This window comes from Antechinus flavipes, chromosome 1 (assembly GCF_016432865.1).
Source record: "Antechinus flavipes isolate AdamAnt ecotype Samford, QLD, Australia chromosome 1, AdamAnt_v2, whole genome shotgun sequence".
NCBI classification, from domain to species: Eukaryota; Metazoa; Chordata; class Mammalia; order Dasyuromorphia; family Dasyuridae; genus Antechinus; species Antechinus flavipes.
In genome coordinates, this window is record NC_067398.1 from 165595554 (window position 1) to 165621118 (window position 25565).

The following is a 25565-nucleotide window of genomic DNA, read 5'->3' on the forward strand; positions in this document are numbered from 1 at the left end:
CAATAGATAATAGACTAGAATGATGACATATGAATACAAAGAAGGTGATGAATGTGAGAGCTATTGTGGAAGTACCAATCAAGAAAATTTGGCATCTGATGAAGGAAAAGTTAACAATAACTTCAAATTATGGACTTGGTAAATGAGAGATAGATAATGGTTTTGTCAACAAGAATTGTGAATTTTGAAGGAGAAGCAGAATTATGGGAAAGAAGATTTCAGTTTTGGACATTTTGAGATACCAACAGTAAAGTATCTGAAGAGGGGACCCTGCAACTCTGAAAATCCTTGAAGGAGAAAATCTTTCGACTCTGCCTGAGTCTGACTGAGTGTCCCCAGGGACAAATGGTTTCCTTGTTATCTGGGTGGGGTTGGCTCAGTCCTGAAACTCATTGAATTCAATTCAAATTCTAGCTTGAAGCTGAAACCCAGCTAGGAGCCAACTTGGGACTCCACCCATGAGCCCCCTTCAGTTTCTAGTCAAAGCCCCCTATTATAAAAGAGCCAAACTAAAATCCTCTCTTTGCAGAGGTTCCAAACATGCCAGCTCCATGCTTGGCATCCCAAGGAGCCTCTGTCCACTGGAATACTCTTTCCAGTGCCATCCTCTCTTTACCCTCACCTATTTCCCTAACCAGACTTTATGCTTCCAGTCCCCATAATAAATCTCTTATCAGTCTAGGTTTTCAGGTCTGTAAATTCCTTTACAGAGAACCTCTGTACCGCCAGAAGGGAGTCCCCCAAACTCCTTACCTTTGTGTCGAATCCCAAGGGGTTGCAGGGGAGCCAAATCTCTTCATTTGGTTCCCTGAACCCTGAACCTGCCACTAGACCTTATCATTTAACTCCCTGACCATCAGAAACCCTAATTTCATTTTGGTTACCTAAACCTAAACCTCATCATATCTACCACCTAATCCTTGTCTTGGCTAGATTTCTTTTTTCTATAAATTGTATAGTTTTTATTGTATTCCCCTTTCTTTTCAGTGTGATTGAGAAAAGGGGTTGAAAATGTTGACTGATTTTTCTTTTTAATATAGGAGAAACAGTTGAAACGCTTTCAGTATAAAGGATATAGTTGTATATTTTGGTTGTCTAAAAAGTTTAGGAAATGAATGCATGTTTTTTTTTAACGACATGATTTTTCTTTCTTTTTTTTTATTAAAGAATGTTATACGGCAGCTAAATAGCACAGTGGAAAGAGCACCAGCCCTGGAATTAGGGGAACCTGATTTCAAATTTGACTTCATACACTATCATGTATGATCCTAGTCAAGTCACTTAACCCCAATTGTCCTGAAAAATAAATAAAGTTATGATGGCACCATGGTTTATTTTTAAAAGAGGAAAACTTGCTTACTAGCAGAATAATAGTCCTAGAACACTAAAACTTCTTTTTAAAACTCTGTCTTTAAAATGTATGGTTTTAAAACTAATGCAGACAAGATTAGAAGGGAAGCAATAAACTGGGAAAACATTTTTACAGTCAAAGGTTCTGATAAAGGCCTCATTTCCAAAATATATAGAGAATTTTCTCTAATTTATAAGAAATCAAGCCATTTTCCAATTGATAAATGGTCAAAGGATATGAACAGACAATTCTCAGACAAAGAAATTGAACCTATTTCTAGCCATATGAAAAGATGCTCCAAGTCATTATTAATCAGAGAAATGCAAATTAAGGCAACTCTGAGATACCATTACACACCTGTCAGATTGGCTAAAGTGACAGGGAAAGATAATGTGGAATGTTGGAGGGGATGTGGGAAAACAGGGACACTGATACATTGTTGGTGGAGTTGTGAACACATCCAGCCATTCTGGAGAGTAATTTGGAACTATGCTCAAAAAGTTATCAAACTGTGCATACCCTTTGATCCAGCAGTGTTATTACTGGGTTTATACCCCAAAGAGATACTAAAGAAGGGAAAGGAACCTGTATGTGCAAGAATGTTTGTGGCAGCCCTGTTTGTAGTGGCCAGAAACTAGAAACTGAGTGGATGCTCATCAATTGGAGAATGGTTGAATAAATTGTGGTATATGAATATTATGGAATATTATTGTTCAGTAAGAAATGACCAGCAGGAGTATTTCAGAAAGGCCTGGAGAGACTTACATGAACTGATATTGAAGGAACTGAGAAGGACCAGGAGATCATGATATACTTCACAACAATACTATATGATGATCTGATGGATGTGGCCCTCTTCAACAATGAGATGAACCAAATCAGTTCCAATAGAGCAGTAATGAATTGAACCAGCTACACCCAGCAAAAGAACTTTGGGAGATGACTATGAACCATTATATAGAATTCCCAATCCCTCTGTTTTTGTCCACCTGCATCTTTGATTTCCTTCACAGGCTAATAGTACACTATTTCAGAGTCCGATTCTTTTTGTACAGCAAAATAACTGTTAGGATATGTATGCTTATATTGTATTTAATTTACACTTTAATGTACTTAACATGTATTGGTCAACCTGCCATCAGGGGGAGGAGATGAGGAGAAGGAGGGGGAAAATTGGAATAAAAGGCTTGGCAATTGTCAATGCTGAAAAATTACCCATGCATATAACTTGTAAATAAAAAGCTATAAAAAAAAAAACCAAATAAAATGTATGGTTTTACAATTTTTAAAAAAGAATTCACTTTCTAGAACTGTAGAAATTCTTTCCCATTGTTCTACCTTTTACTGGCTAATTCTGTTCCTCTCTGATGAGCCTCACAGCATTAATCTATGTAGGGATTCAAGAGAGGTTTTTATTAAATTTCATTTAGTTTCATAGAGACTAAGAAAGGGATTAACTTACTTTCATTCACCAAAATAATTTATTTGTAGTACACATATAGCACAGGTTTTGTCATATTATTTCCATTGTCATCAAAAAAGAATTTAGGGTCTAAGGGACTGTGACTTCAAATTCTTCTGCTTTAGCATAATATTTTTTAAAAGTGAGAGAAAAATCTTTGACCTCTATGATACAGTTTGAGTGGTCTCAATTCCTGGTGGTCAAGAGATTAGTGGCAATAAGAGAGTTAAGAATCCTCTTTAAATCAGCTGCAGGTTTAGGAGTGAAAGAATTCATTCATTCTCGAATTATTAGTTGCAAAATGAAAGTTTATTGTTGGATAGAAATCAGTTTACAAGGCACTGATTTCTATAGTGACAGAGATCTATTAAGGAAATGGAATTTTGGCACTGAGAATGCTTTCTCAGTGAGCAGAAGGGTTCTGGCAGCTACCTAGGGACATCTGCAAAGACCTTAGTTGAGGGAAGCTGTTATATTGGGTATCTTAGTGGGGGCTGAGATAGCCTGAGCTGATCAGACCAGGTTGGGGCTGGGATAGATCAGATCAGGATTTCTTAAATGAATGAGAATTTAGAATTTCTATGGGAGTTAATTTCATCCTGAAAGTTTTGGGCTCTGTCTTGACTCCTTGGAGCCTAGGAGATCCTGATCAAAAGGGACACAGTCTCGGAGTGATAATCTTAAAGGGAATGTTCCTCTCCCCTTCATCTAGAACAGGGGTGGGGAACCTTTTTTATGTTTCTGCCAAGATTTATTTGGATATTTCAATTGCCTTGGTAAGGCCAGACCAAATGATTTTGCAGCCCTTATAAGTCCTACCCCTCCTCTAGAAATATAGAAACAGAACTAGAGTCTGAAATTTTATAAGTAAATGAAAATCTAAGAAAGGCCTAATGCATAGTTGAATTTACTAAGTTTCTAAACATATGCTATTAGTTGTTGATCAAGGCTAAGAACCCATGTGTCAATATCTACAATTTACTGTTGTTTGGATTTTTCATAATTTATAACTTTATCTCATTCTCCAGTACTTGAATTTTATTATTACTGTCATGGTTTGTTTTCCCTTTCTATTAGAAATATATTCCGTTCTTGAGTTATAATTTAAAGTTTTGTAGTCAGAGGAAATTGCTTAGAACTGCCTCAAAGCTCTTCAAAGGATATTTAAGCCTTAGAGTTATATTAAACTGTCATACTTGTTTGATAGGTCTATATTTCATAATCATTCTTCAAGCAACTGCTTGCTATAATTAATATTGTTTCTAATATGTCTAATAGTAATCATAGACACACTGGTGACATTCAACAAGGTTAGATATTAAAATCTCTTGAGTTGATTCGACTGAGCCCTTTGTGTCTAAGCCAACTGTCTCAAGGAATATTTTAGTAACTTTTAAGAAAAAATTAGCCTAATCTGATTGGGGGCAGAGGTTAGGATGTTAAAATGATGAAACATCAAAGTAGGTCTGTGGTGGAGGGAGAAAAATACAGGTTGCAAAATTCAATACTAAACAATGGATTTTAAAGGAAATAAAAAGAATATTGATCCTGAGATTCTATATCCGATTGAAGAGATTGGTCTTATGAAAATTCTCCATGGATTACATAAGTATAGATCTTTAATTTGCCATGGGGACCTTCACCTATTCATCAGCATGGAATCCCAAGTGTCCATGTACAGTACCCACGTATAATCTTGATGGTAGTACCCACATATAATCCTGATGACAGAGTGATGGTCTCTGAGATATTTACATATCACATCTCTATATTTCTAGAAAATTTGGGGAATAAAATATATTTCAGAATAAAAACATAGAATGGCATCCAAATCTGTTAAAATAAAATTTTCTCTTTCATTTGTTAAAATATCAAAATGTTATATATTTTGAAATATCAGGTATTTTTAGTCTTTTTTTAAAAAAAGTTTTTCAAAAGTTTTAAAAAAAATTTTTAACCTGATAAAATGGACTTAAACATTAAGTCAGATTTATCATTTTCATATTCTACTTTTAGCATCAGGAATTTATTTTGTAATAATGTAATATATTATACTTTTAGTCTGGAAGCAGTGAAACCATCCATGATACTTCTGGAAAATGTTAAGATGCATCTGAATCGTCCTGTGTGGATTAATGCTGACATACTTCCCGGTCCCAATGGAAAAAATGTTGAGTTGGATGCAAAGAAATTCCTAGATACTGTGACATCCTTTTTCCAAGATGTGACTTTATCTCTGGGCTGGACTACTGGATGGTACCCTAATCAACTCAATGAAGGTAATAAAACTAAATAAACATTTAATCATATTTACTCATTCTTGAATTATGCCCCTCTGTTCCCCTCAAGGGATTTGCAGCAACAAAATTAAAATACTTACATAATAAGGCATTTCTTTTTTTAAAATTAAATTAAATTTAATTTTATAATAACTTTATATTGACAGAGTCCATGCCAGGGTAATTTTTTTACAACATTATCCCTTGCCCTCGCTTCTGTTCCGATTTTTCCCCCTCCCCTAGATGGCAAGCAGTCCTGTATATGTTAGATATGTTGCAGTATATCCTAGATATAATATACGTGTGCAGAACCGAACAGTTCTCTTGTTGCACAGGGAGAATTGGATTCAGAAGGTAAAAATAACCCGGGAAGAAAAACAAAAATGCAGATAGTTCACATTCGTTTCCCCGTGTTCTTTCTTTGGGTGTAGCTGCTTCTGTCCATCATTGATCAATTGAAACTGAGTTAGATCTTCTCTTTGTTGGAGAAATCCACTTCTTATCAGAATACATCCTCATACAGTATCGTTGTTGAGGTGTATAATGATCTCCTGGTTCCACTCATTTCACTCAGCATCAGTTCATGTAAGTCTCTCCAAGCCTCTCTGTATTCATCCTGCTGGTCATTCCTTACAGAATAATAATATTCTATAACATTCATATACCACAATTTACTCAGCCATTCTCCAGTTGATGGGCATCCATTCAATTTCCAGTTTCTGGCCACTACAAACAGAGCTGCCACAAACATTTTGGGACATACAGGTCCCTTTCCCTTCTTTAGTATCTCTTTGGGGTATAAGCCCAGTAGAAACACTGCTGGATCAAAGGGTATGCACAGTTTGATAACTTTTTGGGCATAATTCCAGATTGCTCTCCAGAATGGTTGGATTCATTCACAACTCCACCAACAATACATCAGTGTCCCAGTTTTCCCGCATGCCCTGCAACATTCATCATTATTCATAATAAGGCATTTCAATTAAAAAATGGGGAAAAGTAGTTAAAAGAAAAATTATTCACTATTTATATGTAAGTAAAATGAAAACATCCTAAAAATTTAATAGTATTTTTTTCCTCCAAAATTTTGGTCTTTCTTAATTTTTGTTAAAAAATATTGATGGATTCCTTCTGGTTCATTATATTTTTTCAATCTATAATGTAGTACCTTATTTAAAAAATATTTCTATATTAACTATGTTGCCAAAGAAAACACACATACACACTCACAGAACAAAAATAAAGGCAAAAAATATGCTTTAATCGGAACAGCTAGATGGTTCAGTGGATAGAGCACCAGCCCTGAAATCAGGAGGACCTGAGTTCAAATCTGGTCTCAGACATTTAACATTTCCTAGTTGTGTGACTCTGGGCAAGTCACTTAACCCCAATTGCCTTCACACACACACACACACACACACACACACACACACACACACACACACACATCTTTAATCTTGTCCTCAAAGAGTTCATCAGTTCTCTCTATGGAGTTGATAATATTTTTTATCATAGGTTCTTTGGAATTATCTTGGATCCTCTTGATCAGAGTAGCTAAGTCTTTCACAGTTAATTTCTACAATGCTACTATTATTGTATAGAATGTGTTCTTAGTTCTACTTACTTTACTTTGCATCAGTGCATATAAGCCATTCTAGGTTTTTCTGAAATCATCCTGTTTGTCATTTCTTATAGTATATATATGTACAACTTGTTTAACCATTCCCAACTGAGAGATATTCCCTCAATTTCCAATTCTTTGCCACCACAAAAAGACAGGCTATAAATATTTTTGTACAAATAGATCTTTTTCCCTTTTCTTTGATTTCTTTGGGATACAAATCTAGGAGTAATATTTCTGGGTCAACAGGTATACACAGTATTATAGCCCTTTGTGCATAGTTCCAAATTGTCCTCCATCAACATGTCCTAATTTTTCCCTATTATCTCCAGCAATTGTTGTTTTCTGATTAATCTGATAGGTGTAAGGTGATATCTCAGAGTTGTTTTAATTTGAATTTCTCAAAATAATAGTTATTTAGAATATTTTTTTCACATGACTATTGATAGCTTTGATATCTTCTTGTAAAAATTGCCCGTTCATATTATTTGACCTTATGTCATTTGGAGAGTGGCTCATATTTTTCATAAATTTGATTCAGTTCCCTATCTATTTGAGAAATGAGACTTTTATCAGAAAAACAAACTGTAAATTCTTTTCCCCCCAGTTTCCCATTTTCCTTTTAATTTTGATTGCCTTAGTGTTTTTTGATTTGTGTGTACAAAAGCTTTTTAATTTCATGTAATCAAAATTATTAATTTTGTTTCCTGTGATTCTATTTCTTTTTTTTGCCCTGAGGCAATTGGGGTTAAGTGACTTGCCTAGGATCACACAGCTAGGGAGACCAGATATGAATTCAGGTCCTCCTAACTTCAGGGCTTGTGCTCTATGCACTACACCACCTCACTGCCCCTATTCTCTCTATTTCTTGTTTGATCATAAACTCTTACTTTATTCATAAATCTGACAGATATATTTTTCCATGCTCCACTAATTCTTTTTTTTTTTTTTTTAATTTTTAGATAACTTTTTATTGACAGAATCCATGCCAGGGTAATTTTTTTACGACATTATCCCTTGCACTCACTTCTGTTCCGATTTTTCCCCTTCCTCCCTCCACCCCCTCCCCTAGATGACAAGCAGTCCTATATATGTTAAATATGTTGCAGTATATCCTAGATACAATATATGTGTGCAGAACTGAACAGTTCTCTTGTTGCACAGGGAGAATTGGATTCAGAAGGTAAAAATAACCCGGGAAGAAAAACAAAAATGCAGATAGTTCACATTCATTTCCCAGTGTTCTTTCTTTGGGTGTAGCTGCTTCTGTCCATCATTGATCAATTGAAACTGAGTTAGATCTTCTCTTTGTTGGAGAAATCCACTTCTTATCAGAATACATCTTCATACAGTATCGTTGTTGAGGTGTATAATGATCTCCTGATTCCACTCATTTCACTCAGCATCAGTTCATGTAAATCTCTCCAAGCCTCTCTGTATTCATCCTGCTGGTCATTTCTTACAGAACAATAATATTCCATAATATTCATATACCACAATTTATAAAATTCTCCATTTGATGGGCATCCATTCAATTTCCAGCTTCTAGCCACTACAAACTGGGCTGCTATAAACATTTTGGCACATACAGGTCCCTTTCCCTTCTTTAGTATCTCTTTGGGGTATAAGCCTAGTAGTAGCACTGCTGGATCAAAGGGTATGCACAGTTTGATAACTTTTTGAGCATAGTTCCAAATTGCTCTCCAGAATGGCTGGATGTATTCACAATTCCACCAACAATGTATCAGTGTCCCTGTTTTCCCACATCCCTTCCAGCATTCCACATTATCTTTCCCTGTCATTCTAGCCAGTCTGACAGGTGTGTATCCACTAATTCTTTTATAATATAACTCTTTATGTCAAAATCATTGTTCATTTTGACCTTAGCTTGGGATATGGCATGAAGATATTAGTTTATGCCTAGTTTATACCAAACTGCTTTCTAGTATTTACAGCAATTTTTATCAGATGTTGAGTTTCTTACCTCCTGCTCTATCAAACATTAGATTACTATAGCCATTTAGCTAAATTATTGAGCCAAGAAAGGAAAAAGACAAGTAGGAAGGCTAAAAAATTAGATTGGGGGCCAGTTTTGAAAGGATCAGATAGGTGTTTGTATTTGATCTAAGAAATGAGAAGGAGTTCCTGAAGTTGACATGATCAGACTTATGCTTTGGAAAAATCACTTCTAATAGCTCAGTGGAGGATGGATTGAAGCAGGGAGAAGCTTGATCATTGCAATAGTTTATGTGAAAGACAATTAGGGGACTGAATTAGAGTGATGTCTATATGAAAGGAAGGAAGGGGATAGAAGTTTTGGAGATCTAAACAGCTAGATTTAGCAACTGCTTGGGTATGTGAGTTCCCAAACTTCAGAATTCTCTGAAATTGTATCATATGATATAATATTCTATTATGCTCATAAACCATAATTTATTTAGTCATTTCCTAATATTCCTCAGTAGGAGAATATTTTCTACATGGCTTCTTTTCCTTTCTTTTTGATCTCTTTTGGGTAGAGCTAGTAGTGGTCAAAGGATATGTACAACTTAGTGACTTTTGAGTCAGTACTTCTAAATTGCATACCATGAAAATGAGTAGAAGCCCATCAATTAGGGAATGGCTGAATAAGTTGTGGTATATGAAGGTGTTAGGTTCAAGTTTATGAATGTTCAACTACAGAATGGCTCACATCTACAACAAGACTTAAGATATCTGGTTGTATGAAAATGTTTAATAACAATGAATTATAAAAAAGGAAAACAAGAATTGACAGTGCAGTTCTTACAACAACAGCACTTAATGCATCATGTGATTAATACAATAGCTACAATACAAAGAGATACGTAGACTAGAGGAGGAGAGAAGAAAGAATATTATCACTGAGTTGGGGAAGCACCAGCTTTGCAGAGGAAGAATCCTGGATTACAGCCCTGCAAGTCCCTGACCGAGAAGGTCCCAGGAAGAAAGTCCTATACATAGGTGAGATTCCAATTTGGGCATTAATCTATTGTGACTTAAATAGCCCAGGGAACAAAAATGGCTAAATGCTAGCAATACTGGCTTTACTTTCTTGAGCCAGTCCAGAAGGGGTCCAACCTTGCCAGAGTCTGTCATGAGTAAAGTTTTATTCCTGGAGTGGCTAGTTCCAGTATATAGATAATGAGTCCTAGGTGGATTTGGCCAGAATTCACCCAAGATGTTGTCCTTTATGTTATATTTGTTCCTGAGACCATCTGATAGCAGTCATGTAGTAGGAATGAATTACACTAGGGGTGTGAATTAGGGTTGTCATTACACTGTAGAGGTGAACAACGGTTCATTGAACTATAATTACCTTAAGGGTGCAAAAAAAATGGAAAAAAAGGAAAAGTAATAACAACAACAACAAAATAAATTGCATTTCATAATGGTAGGAACAATTTACATAGTTCCATCAAAAGTTTATTACTGTGTGTTTTCCCATAGCTCCTCTAACATTTGTCATTTTTGCCATTCTGATGGATATGGATTGAAACTTTAGAGTTGCTTTAATTTACTTTCTCTAATTACTAATGATTTCGAGTATTTTTTAAATGTGTGTGTCTAGCATGGATTTCTTCCTTTGAAAAATGTCTGTTCAAAATTAAAACAACTTTGAGTTAGCACCTGATACCTGTTAGCTTGGTTAATATGACAGAAAATGAAAATAATAAATCTTGCAGAAGATATAAGAAAATTGAGACCCTAATGCATTATTGATGAAGTTGTGAACTCATCCAACCTATTCTAGAAAGTAATTTGGAACTATGCCCAAAGGGCAACCAAAGTGTGCATATATCCTCTAATTCAGCAGTACCTACTACTAAGTATCCCAAGATCATAAAAAAGGGAAAAAGTCACATATGTACAAAAATATTTATAGCAGCTCTTTTTGTGATGGCAAAGAATTGGAAATGGAAGGGATGCCCGTCAGTTGGGGAAAGGCTGAACAAATTGTTGTATATGAGTATCATATGGAATACTATCATGCTATAAGAAATGATGAGCAGGCAGATTTCAGAAAAACCAGAAAAGATTTACATTAACTGATGCTGAATGAAGTGAAAAGAACCAGAACATTGTACATAGGAACAGCAAATTTGTGGGATTATCAACTTTGAAAGACTTACCTTTTTTCAGCAATACAGTAATCTAAGACAATTTCAAGACTTGTGATGGAAAATAACATCCACAGTCTGACAACAGGTCAAAGCATATCATTTTCACTTTTGGGGTTTCTGTGGCTTTTCCTTTTCTATTTCTTCTTTCACAACATGATTAATGTCAAAATATGTTTCCATGATTGTACATGTATGACCTTTATCAAGATTGCTTGTTGTTTTGGGGAAGGAGAGTGAAAGGAAAGGAGAGAGGGAAAATATGAAATCAAAATCTTATAAAAGATAAATGTTAAAAACTATCTTTACATATAATTGGGAAAAATAAAGTACTTTTTACTAAAAAGAAAGAAAAAAGAAAACTGCCTGTTTATATCTTTAGTAAATAATAGCTTTTGTTTTTAAATGATTAAACCAGATCTTCATATCTCTTGGATACTAAACTTTTATCAGAGAAACTTGCTATAAAATTTTTCCTACTTACCTGTTTTCCCTCTAATTTTAACTTTGTCAGCTTTTTTTGTATAAACTTTCTTTTAAAGTGTAATCAGTATTGTCTATTTTATCTTCTGTGATCTTCTCTGTCCTTTGGTCACAAATTCTTCCCCTATGTATAGATCTGAAAGCTAATTTCTTTTGCCTTTTAATTTGTTTATAGTATTACTCTTTATATCGAAGTCGGGTATCCAGTTTAGAGCCTAAATTAGGATGTGGTTTGAAAAGTTGCTGTATACCTAATTTTTTATGGTTGATTATCCTGTTACTTAAAACCACAATGTTGCCATTACCTTTGTTGCCTTTATACTCCTATCTCCCCTTTCCAGTAAACAGAAGAGACAAAAAGCTTAGTTCTATAAATATCTATCATTGAGGTGTATTAATTATTTCTTAGAATTCTAGTAGAAATATTTACATTTTTATCTTTCTTTTTATTTCAGGATACAGTTGGACAATGGTAAAAGATATGGAATATATATGTAATAAACTAAGTCAGCCTGTAACATTTCCTGTCAGAGCAGCATTAATTAAACAATCTTATGATCAGTTGTTTTGGCTGGTACAGCAATCATATAGGTAAGTAGATAACATAATATTTATTTTTTTCTAATGGACTGAAATGAATGTAAGATTTATTGTACTTGACTTTGAGATATATACATACATATATATAGTCCTAAAAATTATGCATGAAAATTTGTATGTAAAATCATATTCTCCCATCTATTTTTACCAAATTTTATTTAAGAAATTTGCTTTTTTATGAAAAATATTGCTTCCAATATGTATTTAAAAAGCCATTTAAAATTACTAACTCTTACTATGGGCATTATCTGTCTTTGTCAATGAGTGATCTTTGCATTGAATTTTCCTGCATGATTCTGCAAGTTGTCTAGCATTTCCATTATCCAATATACAGTATGGCAAGGTAAAAATGTTATTCAAAAAATAAACTTAAGCAAAATACAACCAAATGCATGCAGGAGAAATGGTACTTAGAGTTTTGAAAGCACTTAGTTTGATTGATTTCTAAGTTAATTTAGCAAGAGGGAACCCCCAATAAAATGGAAGAAATTGCAAATAATATTAGTACTTCAAAACAGGTGAATGAGAGGTCATCTAAACTATATGCCTCCTTTCTGATCTCTGTAAAATTTTCATGTAAATGTTCTCTTGAAAGCACAACATAGGAAGAAGAGGAGAAGGGAAAGAAAGAAAATAAGAATGTATTGAATGCCTGTGATGTGCCAGCCACTATGCAAAGTGCTTTATAAATATTGTCTCATTCAATAGTGGGAATTAGGAAGCTTTCCTAAATGATCTACCACAGTCATGCAACTGACTGAAAAGTGTAGAGAATTCAAGATCTTGATTCATTTATTGACTTGGTTGAACAAAAAGCATCCTTAAAGACTCTTCCCCCAACAAAATGCCTCTTTGTACACATCAAATTTTTATAATAGTTAAAATTACAAATATAATTGATTCAACATTTCTTTAAGGTGTAAAACAGGGAGATTTATTCATCAAAATGATTTATCTTTTACATGTAGGCTCATTTGTATAAAAAATCCAAGTCTTCAGGTGCTACTGTTTGTAAATGACATTTTATTGGATTATATAGAATCCTGAATTCTAATAGGCCTCCTCCATTGTAATGACCGCGTATTTAAAATCAGCCGGAGTCAGGAATTCAGGTTAAGGGAAAAATCTTCAATCTATATTGAAGTGAAGAGGTGAATAAGGATTGCAATAGCAATATGGGCAGCTGCGACAGGAAGCCAGCTAACAGAGGGGGATCTGAGCTGAAAAGCCGTCGCAATGGCAATGCAAGCAATCTCTCCTTCCCTTTCCTTTTCCACTCCCTTGCCTCCACCCACCAGAATTTCCTATACAACACATCAGGACTTGCACAAAGAGTGGGCGGGGCCATTCTTTTTCCAAGATTATATATTAATAGAGTATGGTCCAATTACTATTTAGCCTCATGTGCTTGGGACCTCAGTGCATCAACTCAAGCCTCAGCCCATTACACTCCTTGATTGAGTTACTCAGAAGAGATTGGCTGAATACTACATTCTGAAACAATTAAGTGGGTAAAAATTGAATATTAGTCAGATATGATATGATGAGACAGTTCATTAAGTTAACCTATCAGTAATGCATCTTTCATAAACACTGTCTATGAACTCAGAATTAATAGAATATCAGTCTGTATTACATACATTCCAAGCTGATCCTTCTGCATATTCCCTCATCTTGAACACCACTATTCTTCTAAGTTGATCTTCCTTTGGTGATTCAGGAAGCCTTTTTTAATGATCTTGCAGCAATTTGAGATCAACATTTTGAATAGCAATTATTCATTAAAATATATTGACTAAAGGCCACCAACCTCTAAATATAGGCTTCATTCTTAAAATACAATGTCTTTGAAGGAAAAAAATATACATCCACTGAAAAATAATTTCATAAATACCTGCTTAGTGAATGGTTTTTATATTTCAAGTAAATATAAAGGAAATTATATTCAAGGAAATTTTATATTTCAAGGAAAGGCATTTTATTAATTTTTAATCATCATTCTTCATCTTGAGTGATAAAGATTTTCCTTTTATTAAGAATGTGATTATAGATCACACTATTATTTAAAAAGTTTTATTTTGGAAGAGGGAGAAAGCATAGCCTCTATATTCAGACCAATGTGACAGTTTCTTTCCTTTAGTGTTAAAATGCTATGTAATGCTGGTATACAAGTAAAGCTTTGTCTAGTCTTTGTAAATAAATTTAATTACATAGAGTATGTAGATATTGGCAAAAGTCAAATAGTTTTTTTTGGTTGAAAACAATACTGTTGCACAGCAACCTGCTAAATTTCTAGACATCAAATACATGAGACACTAGATAAGAACATATAGATGAATTAGCATAAATTATTGCATTTTGTTTTAACTTCTTAATTTCATACAGATTAATTGATAATTAAGTATATTTTATAAAATTGATGGTTTGACTATTTGCATAATAGCCAATATGAAAACTAAATACATTGTTAATATATCTATCTATTATTATTCAAAGAAGCCTATTTGATATGGAGTTTTACTGGCTCACAAAATTTTTCTTTTCTTTTCTTTTCTTTTTTTTTTTTTTTTTTTTGCCAGGGAGAATGATCTTTGGATAGGAAAGGCTAAAACAAAAATGGTTAACAGAGAATTGAAAAACAGATAAGTAAAAAGATAGAAATCAAGCACTCAACTGCCTTCAATTAGTTTAAACTATCATACAAGTAATAATTATATCTCAAAACATTGAAAGGACTAATCTGTGTAACTGCTGAGCATTGTCAATGATCTTTGAAAGATTGTGGAGAATGGGAGAGATATCAAAGGACTGGAGAGGAGCAAAGATCTTGACTCTTTAATGGCAAAAAAAGGTATAATTAGCAAATTAAGGGACAGTGAGCTTTATTTAAATTAAGAAAATGTTATAATATTTTATTAAAAAGAATGTATTGAAGTATTTAGAAAGAAGTGGTTAATGGAGTAAGAAAACATGAATATGGCTTCATCAAGAATAAGTTATGCATATAATTTTAACATATTTAACATGTATTGGACTACCTACCATCTAGGGGAGGGAGGAAGGATGGAAATTTTGGAACAGACGGGTTTTGCAACGGTCAATGTTGAAAAAATTACCCATGCATATGTTTTGTAAATAAGAAGATATAATAAAATAAAATAAAAAGAATAAGTTATGTCAGACTAACCTCATTTCCTTTTTAGATGGGGTTATTAGAGTGATCAGAAGAATGCTATAGACATATAATTAAATCTCATTAAAGCATTTGATAAAGTTTCTCATATTGCAAACCTTATGTCAGAGCCTCTATACTAGCACAACTGATTTAAAAACTCTTTGGAAGAATTCTTTTCCTTTGGCTTCTTTACTTTCTCTCAAATAACTTGAGAACTTTGATATTGGATACCTCATTTATTTTTAAAAAATAAGCTCCAAGGGAGAGGATTCTGGAAAGATGGCCAAGTCAGTTAGGAAATTCCAAGTTCTTCAGATTTCAGGATGAATGTAGAGAGATAAAATGAGAAAGATTGAGACAATTTTTTTTTTAAATCCAAGAAAACAAGAATATAATGAAAAGAAAGTTAACCAACTGGAAAAGGAAATTTGGAATCTTAAGAAAACAACATCTTGAAAATTAGAATTAGGTAAGGTAAAGCCAGTGAAGTTATGAGACCAAGAATTAATAAAACATAGTATAAAGAATGAAAAAATAGAAGACAATGTGAAACATAAGAAAAAACACAGATCTTGGGAACACATAAGAAGAGAAAATATAAGAATAATCAGACTACCTGAAAGCTATAATAAAATAATCTTGCTAAAATAATACAAGAATTAATTAAAGAAAATTATCCCAAACTGTTAGAACAATATCATACCCAGCAAAGTTAAGCTTAATCCTGAACTTTTTGTTCAGGAAATTCAGTAGATTGAAAATAGAAATTCAATGAATTGCTAGACTTTCAGGATTTTGTTGCAAAAAAAATCTGAACTTAATGGAAAATTTTACATATAAGATCCAAGAGAATAGAAGGAAAACATCAAAGACTAATTACAGGGGACTCAATAAGGACAAACTATTTATGTGGAAATATAAAGTTTATTTCTTAAGATTGTCATTAGCAATTGTGTAATTCAAAAGAAAGATTGGGGTGGAACTAAGTAAGATATGATTCTAAAAAAGCAAAACTGTAGGAAAATATTTTACATAAATATAGTGCAAAAGGAAGAACTGATAAGAGGAATTAGATGGGGGAGGAAGGCTGGTAGTTCTGAAATATCCACTCTCAGGAATGAGTTAAAAAGGGAACAATTTTACATATATATATGTGTGTGTATATATATATATATGCCTTCTAAATTCAGAAAGAAATAAGAGGGTAAGAGGATAGAGAGGGGGGAAAATATAAGAGAGGGATTTAAAAATCTACTCACATCAAATTTGAGTTAAAGAGAACAATATATATATATATTTAGAAGGGAAAAATATCTTCTAAATTTATAAAGAAATAAGAGGTTGAGGAAATAATATAAAGGAGGATCTATAGAAGGGTGTGTAGATTATCCTTCCTCCCTCCCTCCTTCCTTCTTTCCCTCCCTCCCTCCTTTCCTTTCTTCCTTCCTTTCTTCCTTCCTTCCTTCCTTCCTTCCTTCCTTCCTTCCTTCCTTCTTTCTTTCCTTCTCTCCTTCCTTTCTTTCTTCCTTTCTTTTTTCTTTCCCTCTCTCCTTCCTTCTTCCTTTTTTCCTCTATTCTTTCCTCCTTTTCTCCTCTTCTCCTTCCTTCCTTCCTTCCTTCCTCCTTTTTTCCCTTATTCTTTCCTCTTTTCCTCCTTTTCTCTCTTCTTCCCTTCCTACCTATCTCTCATCCTCCCTCCCTTCCTTCCTCTCCTTTCTTCCTTTTCCTTCCTTCCTTCCCTTCCTTTCTTACTCCCTGCCTTCTTGCCTTCCTACCTGCCTGCCTTTTTTCCTGCCTCCATCCCTCCCTTCTTTTCTATCTTGCTTTCTTTGCTCCACCTAACACAATGCCTGGCACCTGAGAGGTGCTTCATAAATACTCCTTAATTGTTTGATTATTGACTGAATAAATGTTTTAAGTTAAACTCTAATCTAAGAATAAAAGTTGTAAGCAACCATGGGTTTTTCAAGTACTTTACAGCTGCCCACCAGTCACTAATTTATTGATGGCCTCCTAAAGGCATGGCAGTTCATGTCTAGGCAGTATGGAAAGGATTATTAATGTCAGGTTAGACCTTTCAGTCACATCTGAACCCAATGATGGTAATAAATTTCATAATCACCTTCAAAAATAAAAGGCTATATAATAATTTTTCATTATTGAATTTTATTTTTAATTTTTAGAATAAATATTTCTATAATAGGTCAATAAAAACATGATTGCACATGAAACTGCAAATCTACTATGCACAACTTTCTATTCTTTTCAAATTTACAACAAAATTATTGTGGATATTTCTTTTTTTCCCCTTTTCTCCCTTTCCCTCTTTCCCCTCCACCCTAGAGGTGGCTACCATTAGACACAAATATATATATATACATATATATATATATATATATATATATATATATATATGTAAAATTATTCTGTACATGCTTTTATTTATCATTTCTTTCTCTGGATGCAAATAGTATTTTTCTTCATATGTCCTTTATAGTTAATTTGAATATAATAGTCAAAATAACTTATTCATTCAAGGTCATTCTTAAGACAATATTGCTGTCTTAAGACAATATATATATATATATATGGAAACAAACTATGTTTCCTTGGTTCTGCTCATTTTACTCTTTGCTTTTTTTTTTTGCAAGTTTTCCCATGTTTTTCTGAACTCATTAGATCATTATTTCTTATAGTTTGGTAGTATTCCATCACAATCATATACCTCAAATTCTTCATCCATTCCCCAATTGATGAACATCTCTGCAATTTCCAGTTCTTTGCCACCACAGAGAGAACTGCTATTAACATTTTAGAACAGAAAGAGACTCTTCTTTTTTTCTGTCTTTGAAAATAGACCAAGTAGTAAAATTTCTGGGTCAAAGGATATAGATAATTTAGTAATTCTTTGGGTATAGTTCTAGATTATCTCCAAAATGGTTAGATCAGTTCACAATTCTACCAACAATGAATTAGTGTCCCAGTTTTCCTATATTCCCTCCCTCCAATATTTGTCAGTTTCCCCTTCTTTCATTTTAGCCAATATGGTAGGTGTAAAAGGACAATTTAGGGTTGTTTTCATTTGTATTTTTCTAATCATTAATGATTTAGGGCATTTTTTTATACAACTATAAATTATTTTGATTTCTTCATGAGAAAATCACCTGTACATATCCTTTGACCATTTATCAATTGAGGAATGGCTCATATTCTTATTGATTTGACAAAGTTGTTTACATATTTTGAATATGAGACCTTTATTTGGTAAAGGTATATAAATTTCCCCTCCTCTCCCCCCAGTTTTCTGCTTTCTTTATAATCTTGGTTATATTTATTTGTACAAAACTTTTTAAATTTAATGTAATCAAAATGATCTATTTTATGCCAATCTTTGCTTTCTAGCTTTTATTTATTCATAATTTTTCATCTGTCATAAGTCTGACAAGTAGTATGTTCTATGTCCTTCTAATTTTCTTATAAAATCTCTCTTTACATATAGGTCATATTTCTATTTTGACCTTATCTTGATAAAAAGCTGTGCAAAATATAAAGGGCTGATCTGCAAAAAATGGAGGGCATTGTTGAGCCACACATGAAAAAGTAACCTATATAAATGTGGATTTTGCATTTCAGGGTCTCAGACCATAATAGGCAGACTATATAAACTTGTCACCTCTGTTTCTTTTAATAAAGGTTTCTTTGCCCAGAAAGGTTTCCCATTTCCAATTCCAAACAGATTTCCCAAATCAATATTGAATAATATTGGTGACAGTGGGCATTCTTATTTCACATCTGATCTTACTGGGAAAAATTTTAATTTATCCTTATTACAAATAATGCTTCCTGATGGTTTTAGATAAATGCTAATTTTTAAATCAATTTAAGAATAAATCCAATTATATAAATACTTTCAAATGTTTTTAATAAAAATAAATGTTGAACTTTTAAATTATATATATATATATTTGAAGGATAGTTATTTGGCACTATATTTAATAGCATGTAGTATTATTTTTATAGTAATTTTTCTTAATCTACTCCATTTTGAATTCTGACCTGGAATCATGGTATAGAAGATATTTCAATTTCTTTTTATTCAGTTCTAGGCTTTTCTGTTGCCCTGCTTTCAGTGCATATATCCACTTGATGTTATCATCATTTCCTTAAGAATTACTCTTTGTGATGGACAGAAGCAGCTACACCCAGAGAAAGAACATTGGGAAATGAATATAAACTGCTTGCATTTTAGTTTTTCTTCCCGGGTTATTTTTACCTTCTGAATTCAGTTCTCCCTGTGCAACAAGAAAACTGTTCAGTTCTGCACACATATATTGTACCTAGGATATACTGCAACCCATTCAACATGTAAAGGACTGCTTGCCATCTGGGGGAAGGGGTGGAGGGAGGGAGGGGAAAAATCGGAACAGAAGTGAATGCAAGGGATAATGCTGTAAAAAATTACCCTGGCATGCGTTCTATCAATAAAAACTTATTAATAAAAAAAATTACTCTTTGTAATATATCTGAAGATAGTAAAAAGGAGATACAATTTTTGGATTCATGCTATGGGTATAAATAAATGTGTATTACATGTGTATTACTTTAAGATTGAAGTGCTTTCCTCACAACAAACTTTTCTCTTAATCTACTTCTTAAATTCCAAAATAACAATTTCCAATTCCTATTGTAATGATGATAAAAATAAAAAGTTAGATTGTTTTCAGGGATTCCAGCCATTTTAATATTAATATAAATTTATAATTGAGTCTTTAAATTGATTTGATTTAAATTCATATATTTAATACTCCTGAGTAGTTTGATTTTTTTCTATAAATAACAATGTCATATTAAAATAACAGTACTAGAACATGCCCTCCTAAATATTTATGTCAGTTTCTTTTTAGAGTTTATCAACAGAGTAGTAAGGCTGTTTTGACAAAAGCATCAAAAAAAGGCTATAGACAGAACTTCATATTTCTGTTCTGCATTCTCATACAGAATTACTGTGGTAGTTCAGAAATTTTCATCTATTTTTCATTCTACTGAAATGCTACCAGACATCAGCATGTGATATATACTTTCCTCTCTTTTTTAACTAGCACACAAGTATAACCCTTCTCTATCCCTTAAGAGCAGAAGTATGTTATTTTAGCAAAATGTTATTCCCCTTTCGACCATTTTCCTTATCTTATCTTGCAGATTTGTGAGGATCTGTATCTATAAATATCTGTAAAGTGTTTCCTTCACTATAAACAATTGTATAAACTTAAGGTGCTATTATTTTTCTTGTTATTTAAAAAACCCACTCTCACTTGTGATATGTGGATATGAGGACCAGATTTTTTGATTAGTAATAGCACAACCTGAAAACCAATGTAATATGCTAGGCTTCTTATAGCCACTAAACATTTATATGTTGCTTCTATAGGTATAACAGCTAGATACAGATAGTTTGATTTATCTGTTCTTTATTTATGAAAAAGAAATGTGAATATTGAAACAGGAAGCAGAAAACTCATCACTTCACCTAAATAAGATTTATTTTTACTTTCTAAGTGGTTCACCCATATAAAATTCTTCCATCTAAAATCTATTTGTAATTGAAAAAAATAAATCTTAAGTTATTACTTTAGCTCTTATTAGAATTTTTTGTCATCATCACTGATTTCATTTTTAACTATTTTTTTTTCTTTTCAATTTTAATGCAGGTACAGTCTGACTATTTGGACAGGAAAAGATGATATATATCCCACTGAAGATTTGCTCTTTGTCAGAGAACATTTTGGGAAAAAGCAAGTTTTCTATGATATCTTAGAGCCACAAAACCAAGAATTCAAACAAGCTATCGGAATAGAAATTGAAAAATAAAAAGCTTACAAATCTCCATACATTTTTATTTCACATACTTAGTTTGCTTTGGGCTTTAAAAAACCCCTGAATTACTTTGTATATTGTAATTACAGATTGATATGTTTTACAGGTTTGTCTGTTGATGGTTCTGTGGTTGTTATCGAGTTGTTTTCAGTCATATCCAACTCTTTGTGACCCTATTTGGAGTTTTCCTGACAAAGATACTACAGCAGTTTGTCATTTCCTTCTCCAGCTCATTTTACAGATGAGGCAACTGTGGCAAACAGAGTAAGATGACTTGACCAGGAATTATCTGACTCCAGACCTGGCATTCTATCCACTGAACAATCTAGTTGCTGTTGATAGCTCCACTATATACCTACCAACCCAAGTTCAAAACTATCAACATTATGGATTATTTCTCTTTCCTCCCTCATATCTAATAAACATTTAAGTTCTACCTCTGAAATATTTCTCAAAGGAGCATCTAGGTGACACAGAATGGCCAGAGCACTGACCCTGAAGTCAAGAAGACCTGAGTTTAAATGGCATCAAATACTTACTAGCTGTGTGACCCTGGAGAAGTTACTTAACCCAAATTGTCTACCCGCCCCCCCCACATACGTGTGTATGTGTGTCTATAGATAGATAGACACACATATAATATGTCAATTTATGTACATTCTACTATCACTATCCTTGTTTAGATCTTCCTCTATATTTACTGATATTACTTTATTTCCACCTCTTCTTTCTCTTCATTCATTGCCAATGAGTCAGTCAGTGAGCACTTATTAAGTATCATTGATGTGCCAAGCACCAGGCTTTGGAGAAACATAAGCAAAAGTTACTTTTCCCTTAAGGAGCTTACATTCTGGAAAAGATATGTGCATACATAAAGATCACATACAAACTAAAGGCAGTCATGAGTGGTGAGGAAGGCACTGGCAGCAGCAGGAAAATCTGTGTGTGAGGTGAGCTTCAGAGGTATCTGAGGGTTCTCTGAGGCCAGGGTCAGGAGGGAGGGCATTCCATGCCTGAATGGAGGGAGGAAATGGGGTGTTATATGTATGACCTCTGTTTCAAAGCCCATTGGTATGGACCACTCTATAGGTGGAATTGAAGGCCTCATCTGCATAGTGAGAGGTAAAAGATCTCTGGCCTTTACTGATCCTCTTTGAGCTCTGGGGGAACTCATAAAACTTCATCTTCTAGACTCTTTATGGCCAGCCCTCTTTGGGAATTCATTAAGAACGAGTATTCCTTTAGAATCCCTTCTGGATGTTTTAGGAGGCCCAGTTCCCTTTGTGACTGGTCAGACTTGAGTCACTTTGCCCCTCTTGGCTTTTGACTTCAAGAGAGAAGCTGATAATCTGGCTTCAAATACTCACTGGTTTATGATCTTAAACAAGTCATTTAATCCCAATTGCCTCACCAAAAAAAAAAAAAAAAGTGGGAGAAAGAGAGAAGATGGAAAAGACCAACCCTACTTTAGATTGGTGAAGGGAAAGATTGAAAAAACGTGAAGAGTGAGTAGTTTCCATCATGCCCCTAGTCCCAGCTAGCTCCGTTAGAAACTGTAAGGAGATTCCTTTTGGATGAGATCCAGCATCACCTCTCTTGATTGAACTGAGATAACTCATTCCCAAAGCACCTTCACTATGTATTGAATGATGAATATTCTCTTGTCTAGTATATAGTCTCCTCTTCATACTTTCTCTTATTTCTGTTTTGCTGTGATTTGGATAAATGGTTTTCTTTGCCATTTACAATGTGTGTTCATTTTGGAGTTAGTATTAGATGAGAAACGGTTAAAGCCTTGAAAATAGACCTTGGACTCCCCCTCCAAATGAGAAGGCACTCCAAAGTTAGATTGAACCCTATTATTTCTCGTAGGCCAGCACTATTTAAAGTAGCAGAGAAATCATTCTAGCCCAGTAACCTCCCTGATCCCTCATTCTGTGGTCTTGATCCCAACTTCCTGATGTCTCTTCTGGTGGGGAAAAAAAGTGTCTCTTGGAGAAGGGTGGGGAGAGAAGAAGCTAGAGATGGCTGTTCTGCCTCTGGTCCTCAGCTCTATCTCCTCTCACTATATAAGGAACAGCCAAAACCTTAGCTGAGCCAGACTGTAGGATCCGGGGAGAATTATATATGATAATGACTAGAGAGAGATCAAAGTAAAGCTGTGAAGGACTTTGCAATGGAAAAGAATGTCAGGCTTGGCACTGGAAGACCTAGGTACAGGGCTCTTCTCTCTCCTATGATTTTGGAGATAAAAGGAAAACACTGAAGTTTTAGAGAAGGGAAGTGACAGAGGCCCTCCCTTGGCAGCCAGGTGGCACAGCAGCTGGAGCTCGAGGCCCGAAGTCAAGAAGACCTGAGTTCAAATGTGGCTCAGATACTTCTGCTTGACCCTGGACTGGTCATTTATCTGCTACCTGCTTCAGTTTCCTCAACTGTAAAATAAGAGCTATAATAGCTCCTAATTTGCTTGGTTGTAAAGATTAAACGAGATGTCTATAAAGTGCATGGCATATTAGTAGATAGTTAATTTTTTTTCTTCTTTAGAACAATTACTTTGGCATCTCTGCGGAAAATAGATTGGAGGGAGAAGTTTGAGGCTGGAAAAATTTAAAGTGGCTGTAAATGTAAAAGAGGAAAAATGTAAAGAGGCTGTAAAAATTTTTAAATGATTCTACTTATATTGCTTAGTATTTCATCTGGATACAGAATATAATTTGTAAGAATTTTCTCTTTTGTATTGTTTCCTCTGTATCTGGACCAAACCTGTTTTCATCATGGAATAATACTAGCATGTAAGAAATGGCTCTTCAAGCTACACCAAGAATTTAGCAAGAAAGCTATGCTTTAGATAGTGCTGATGTATTCTTAAAACTGGCCAGTCTGGAGTAGCTTGCAGATTGAGAGCTGGGTTTGGATGGACTTCTGGGAGCAGAGGCCAAATGAATGACACAGTGGTATCAGGATGGCATTCTATGATCCCCTGGGTATTTTCCCCTGGCATCTCATTTGCAAAGATGGCCAGCTGCCAATCCATGGGAAAAAAGACAGATCTGAGTGGTGTGGGTGTTGTCTGTGGTGCTGATTCAGATTCAAGCTCTACTAGACAATAATGCTGTTTTTTCATTCAACTGGATCCCACTGATATCAACTATTACCATCTTTACATAGCTAGTGATATTGATGCTAGGAGGCCTGTAAAAAAGTCTTAGTCTCTTCAAAATGCTGTGAATACTAGGAGATTCAGTCTAGACATCCTTCAGGGAAACCTGTCCTTGCCAGGAGTCCAGAAGGCCAGAGCAGCCAGCTCCAGCTGCTGAGAGAGAGGTCCATGTGGCTGCAGCTGCTCAGTTTTGCTCCAAAACAGCTAAATAACAAGAACTGTTAGATGGGGTGAGGGGGAGCGTTCTTAGGATGGGGAACCCGAGGACCATGAAAGGTGATTAATTGCCATCTATTTTAATTTTCCAACTGACAGTGTTGCCACATTTTTCTCTATATGTTGTTCAAATTTTTGGTACTATCATGGGAAATAGTGCAAAAAAAGTCAGTTTTTTTCTTAGATTTACTCTTATTATAGAACTCCTTCTAAAGTGCAAGCCATATGTAGAAGAGTATATGGAAAACCCAGTAAACTGAGGTTTTATGATATCTTCCAGGGGCTTAAGAGTAATAGGAGCACTGGAGAAGTGGAAGCATGGCAGATTGAGCACAGGGAGATGTCTGGCTATAGGAAAAGCAATAGCCATACAGGTGTGGTAGCAAATGCCATCACCTCTAAGTACATGAGAAAAGCATCAGAGTACAATGGAGCATTAGACTTGGAACCAGGAGAGACTGACATTTGCATCCTTCCTCTGCCATGTGCCATGTGATCATAGGCAGTCATTTAAGCCTTTGGAAACCAAGTGATGATTCTGGAGTCAGAAGATTTGGGTTCATATCCTACTTCCATATTCTCTATATACCTTGGCCCCCTCACTTTTCTGAGCCTCGGTTATATCTATAAAATAAAAAGACTGGATTAGATGTCCTTTTAGGTAATTTCTAGTTTTCTGGTCCTATGATCTCTATATTTAAAATATATATTGCACCCACCTTACAAAAAACAGTTTCTATACAGACACTGGTACATGTATCTGTTTACTGTGCTTCTTAATACAATGAAGCACAAATTCTGTCTGTCCATATAGCTAGTTCCTCTTTAAGCGTTCAATCTCTTCAGAATAATCTACCAACTATTTAGGAGAAAAGTGCTTCCTTCACTATATAGAAAGGAAATGTTGAGTAGGGTGGAAATCTTGTACCAGGAAATTTTGTACATATAATACAAACAATCCATGTTATGAATTCTCTAAGGGGCCTTTTCATTTTCTCTTCTAGTCTATGAGCACTTGAATGGTGATAATAGGAGTGATTTTTCCTCTCTCTCCCTTCTTTCCTTCCTTCCAAGTGAAAGCAAGGTTTCTCTCAATTTGATTTCTGCCTCAGATTTTGGTTCTTCCTCCATTGATCAGCTCTTTAGCATGCTAGCTCTACAGTGTAAATGGGCAAGTCCCACAAGAAATAGAACAAAGCTATTTT

At 34.3% G+C, this 25565-nt stretch overlaps 1 protein-coding gene across 1 annotated transcript in view; it reads left to right on the forward strand.

Moving 5' to 3' along the window:
- Nucleotides 1-21000, forward strand: part of FAM151B (family with sequence similarity 151 member B) — a 54973-nt gene extending 33973 nt beyond the window's left edge. Inside the window, exons 4-6 of the mRNA XM_051992778.1 lie at nucleotides 4875-5092; nucleotides 11791-11926; nucleotides 20819-21000. Coding sequence (XP_051848738.1) covers nucleotides 4875-5092; nucleotides 11791-11926; nucleotides 20819-20978 — 514 coding nt within the window. The 3' untranslated portion in view covers nucleotides 20979-21000. The remainder of the gene's footprint in view (nucleotides 1-4874; nucleotides 5093-11790; nucleotides 11927-20818) is intronic.
- The last annotated feature ends 4565 nt before the right edge of the window (nucleotides 21001-25565 follow it).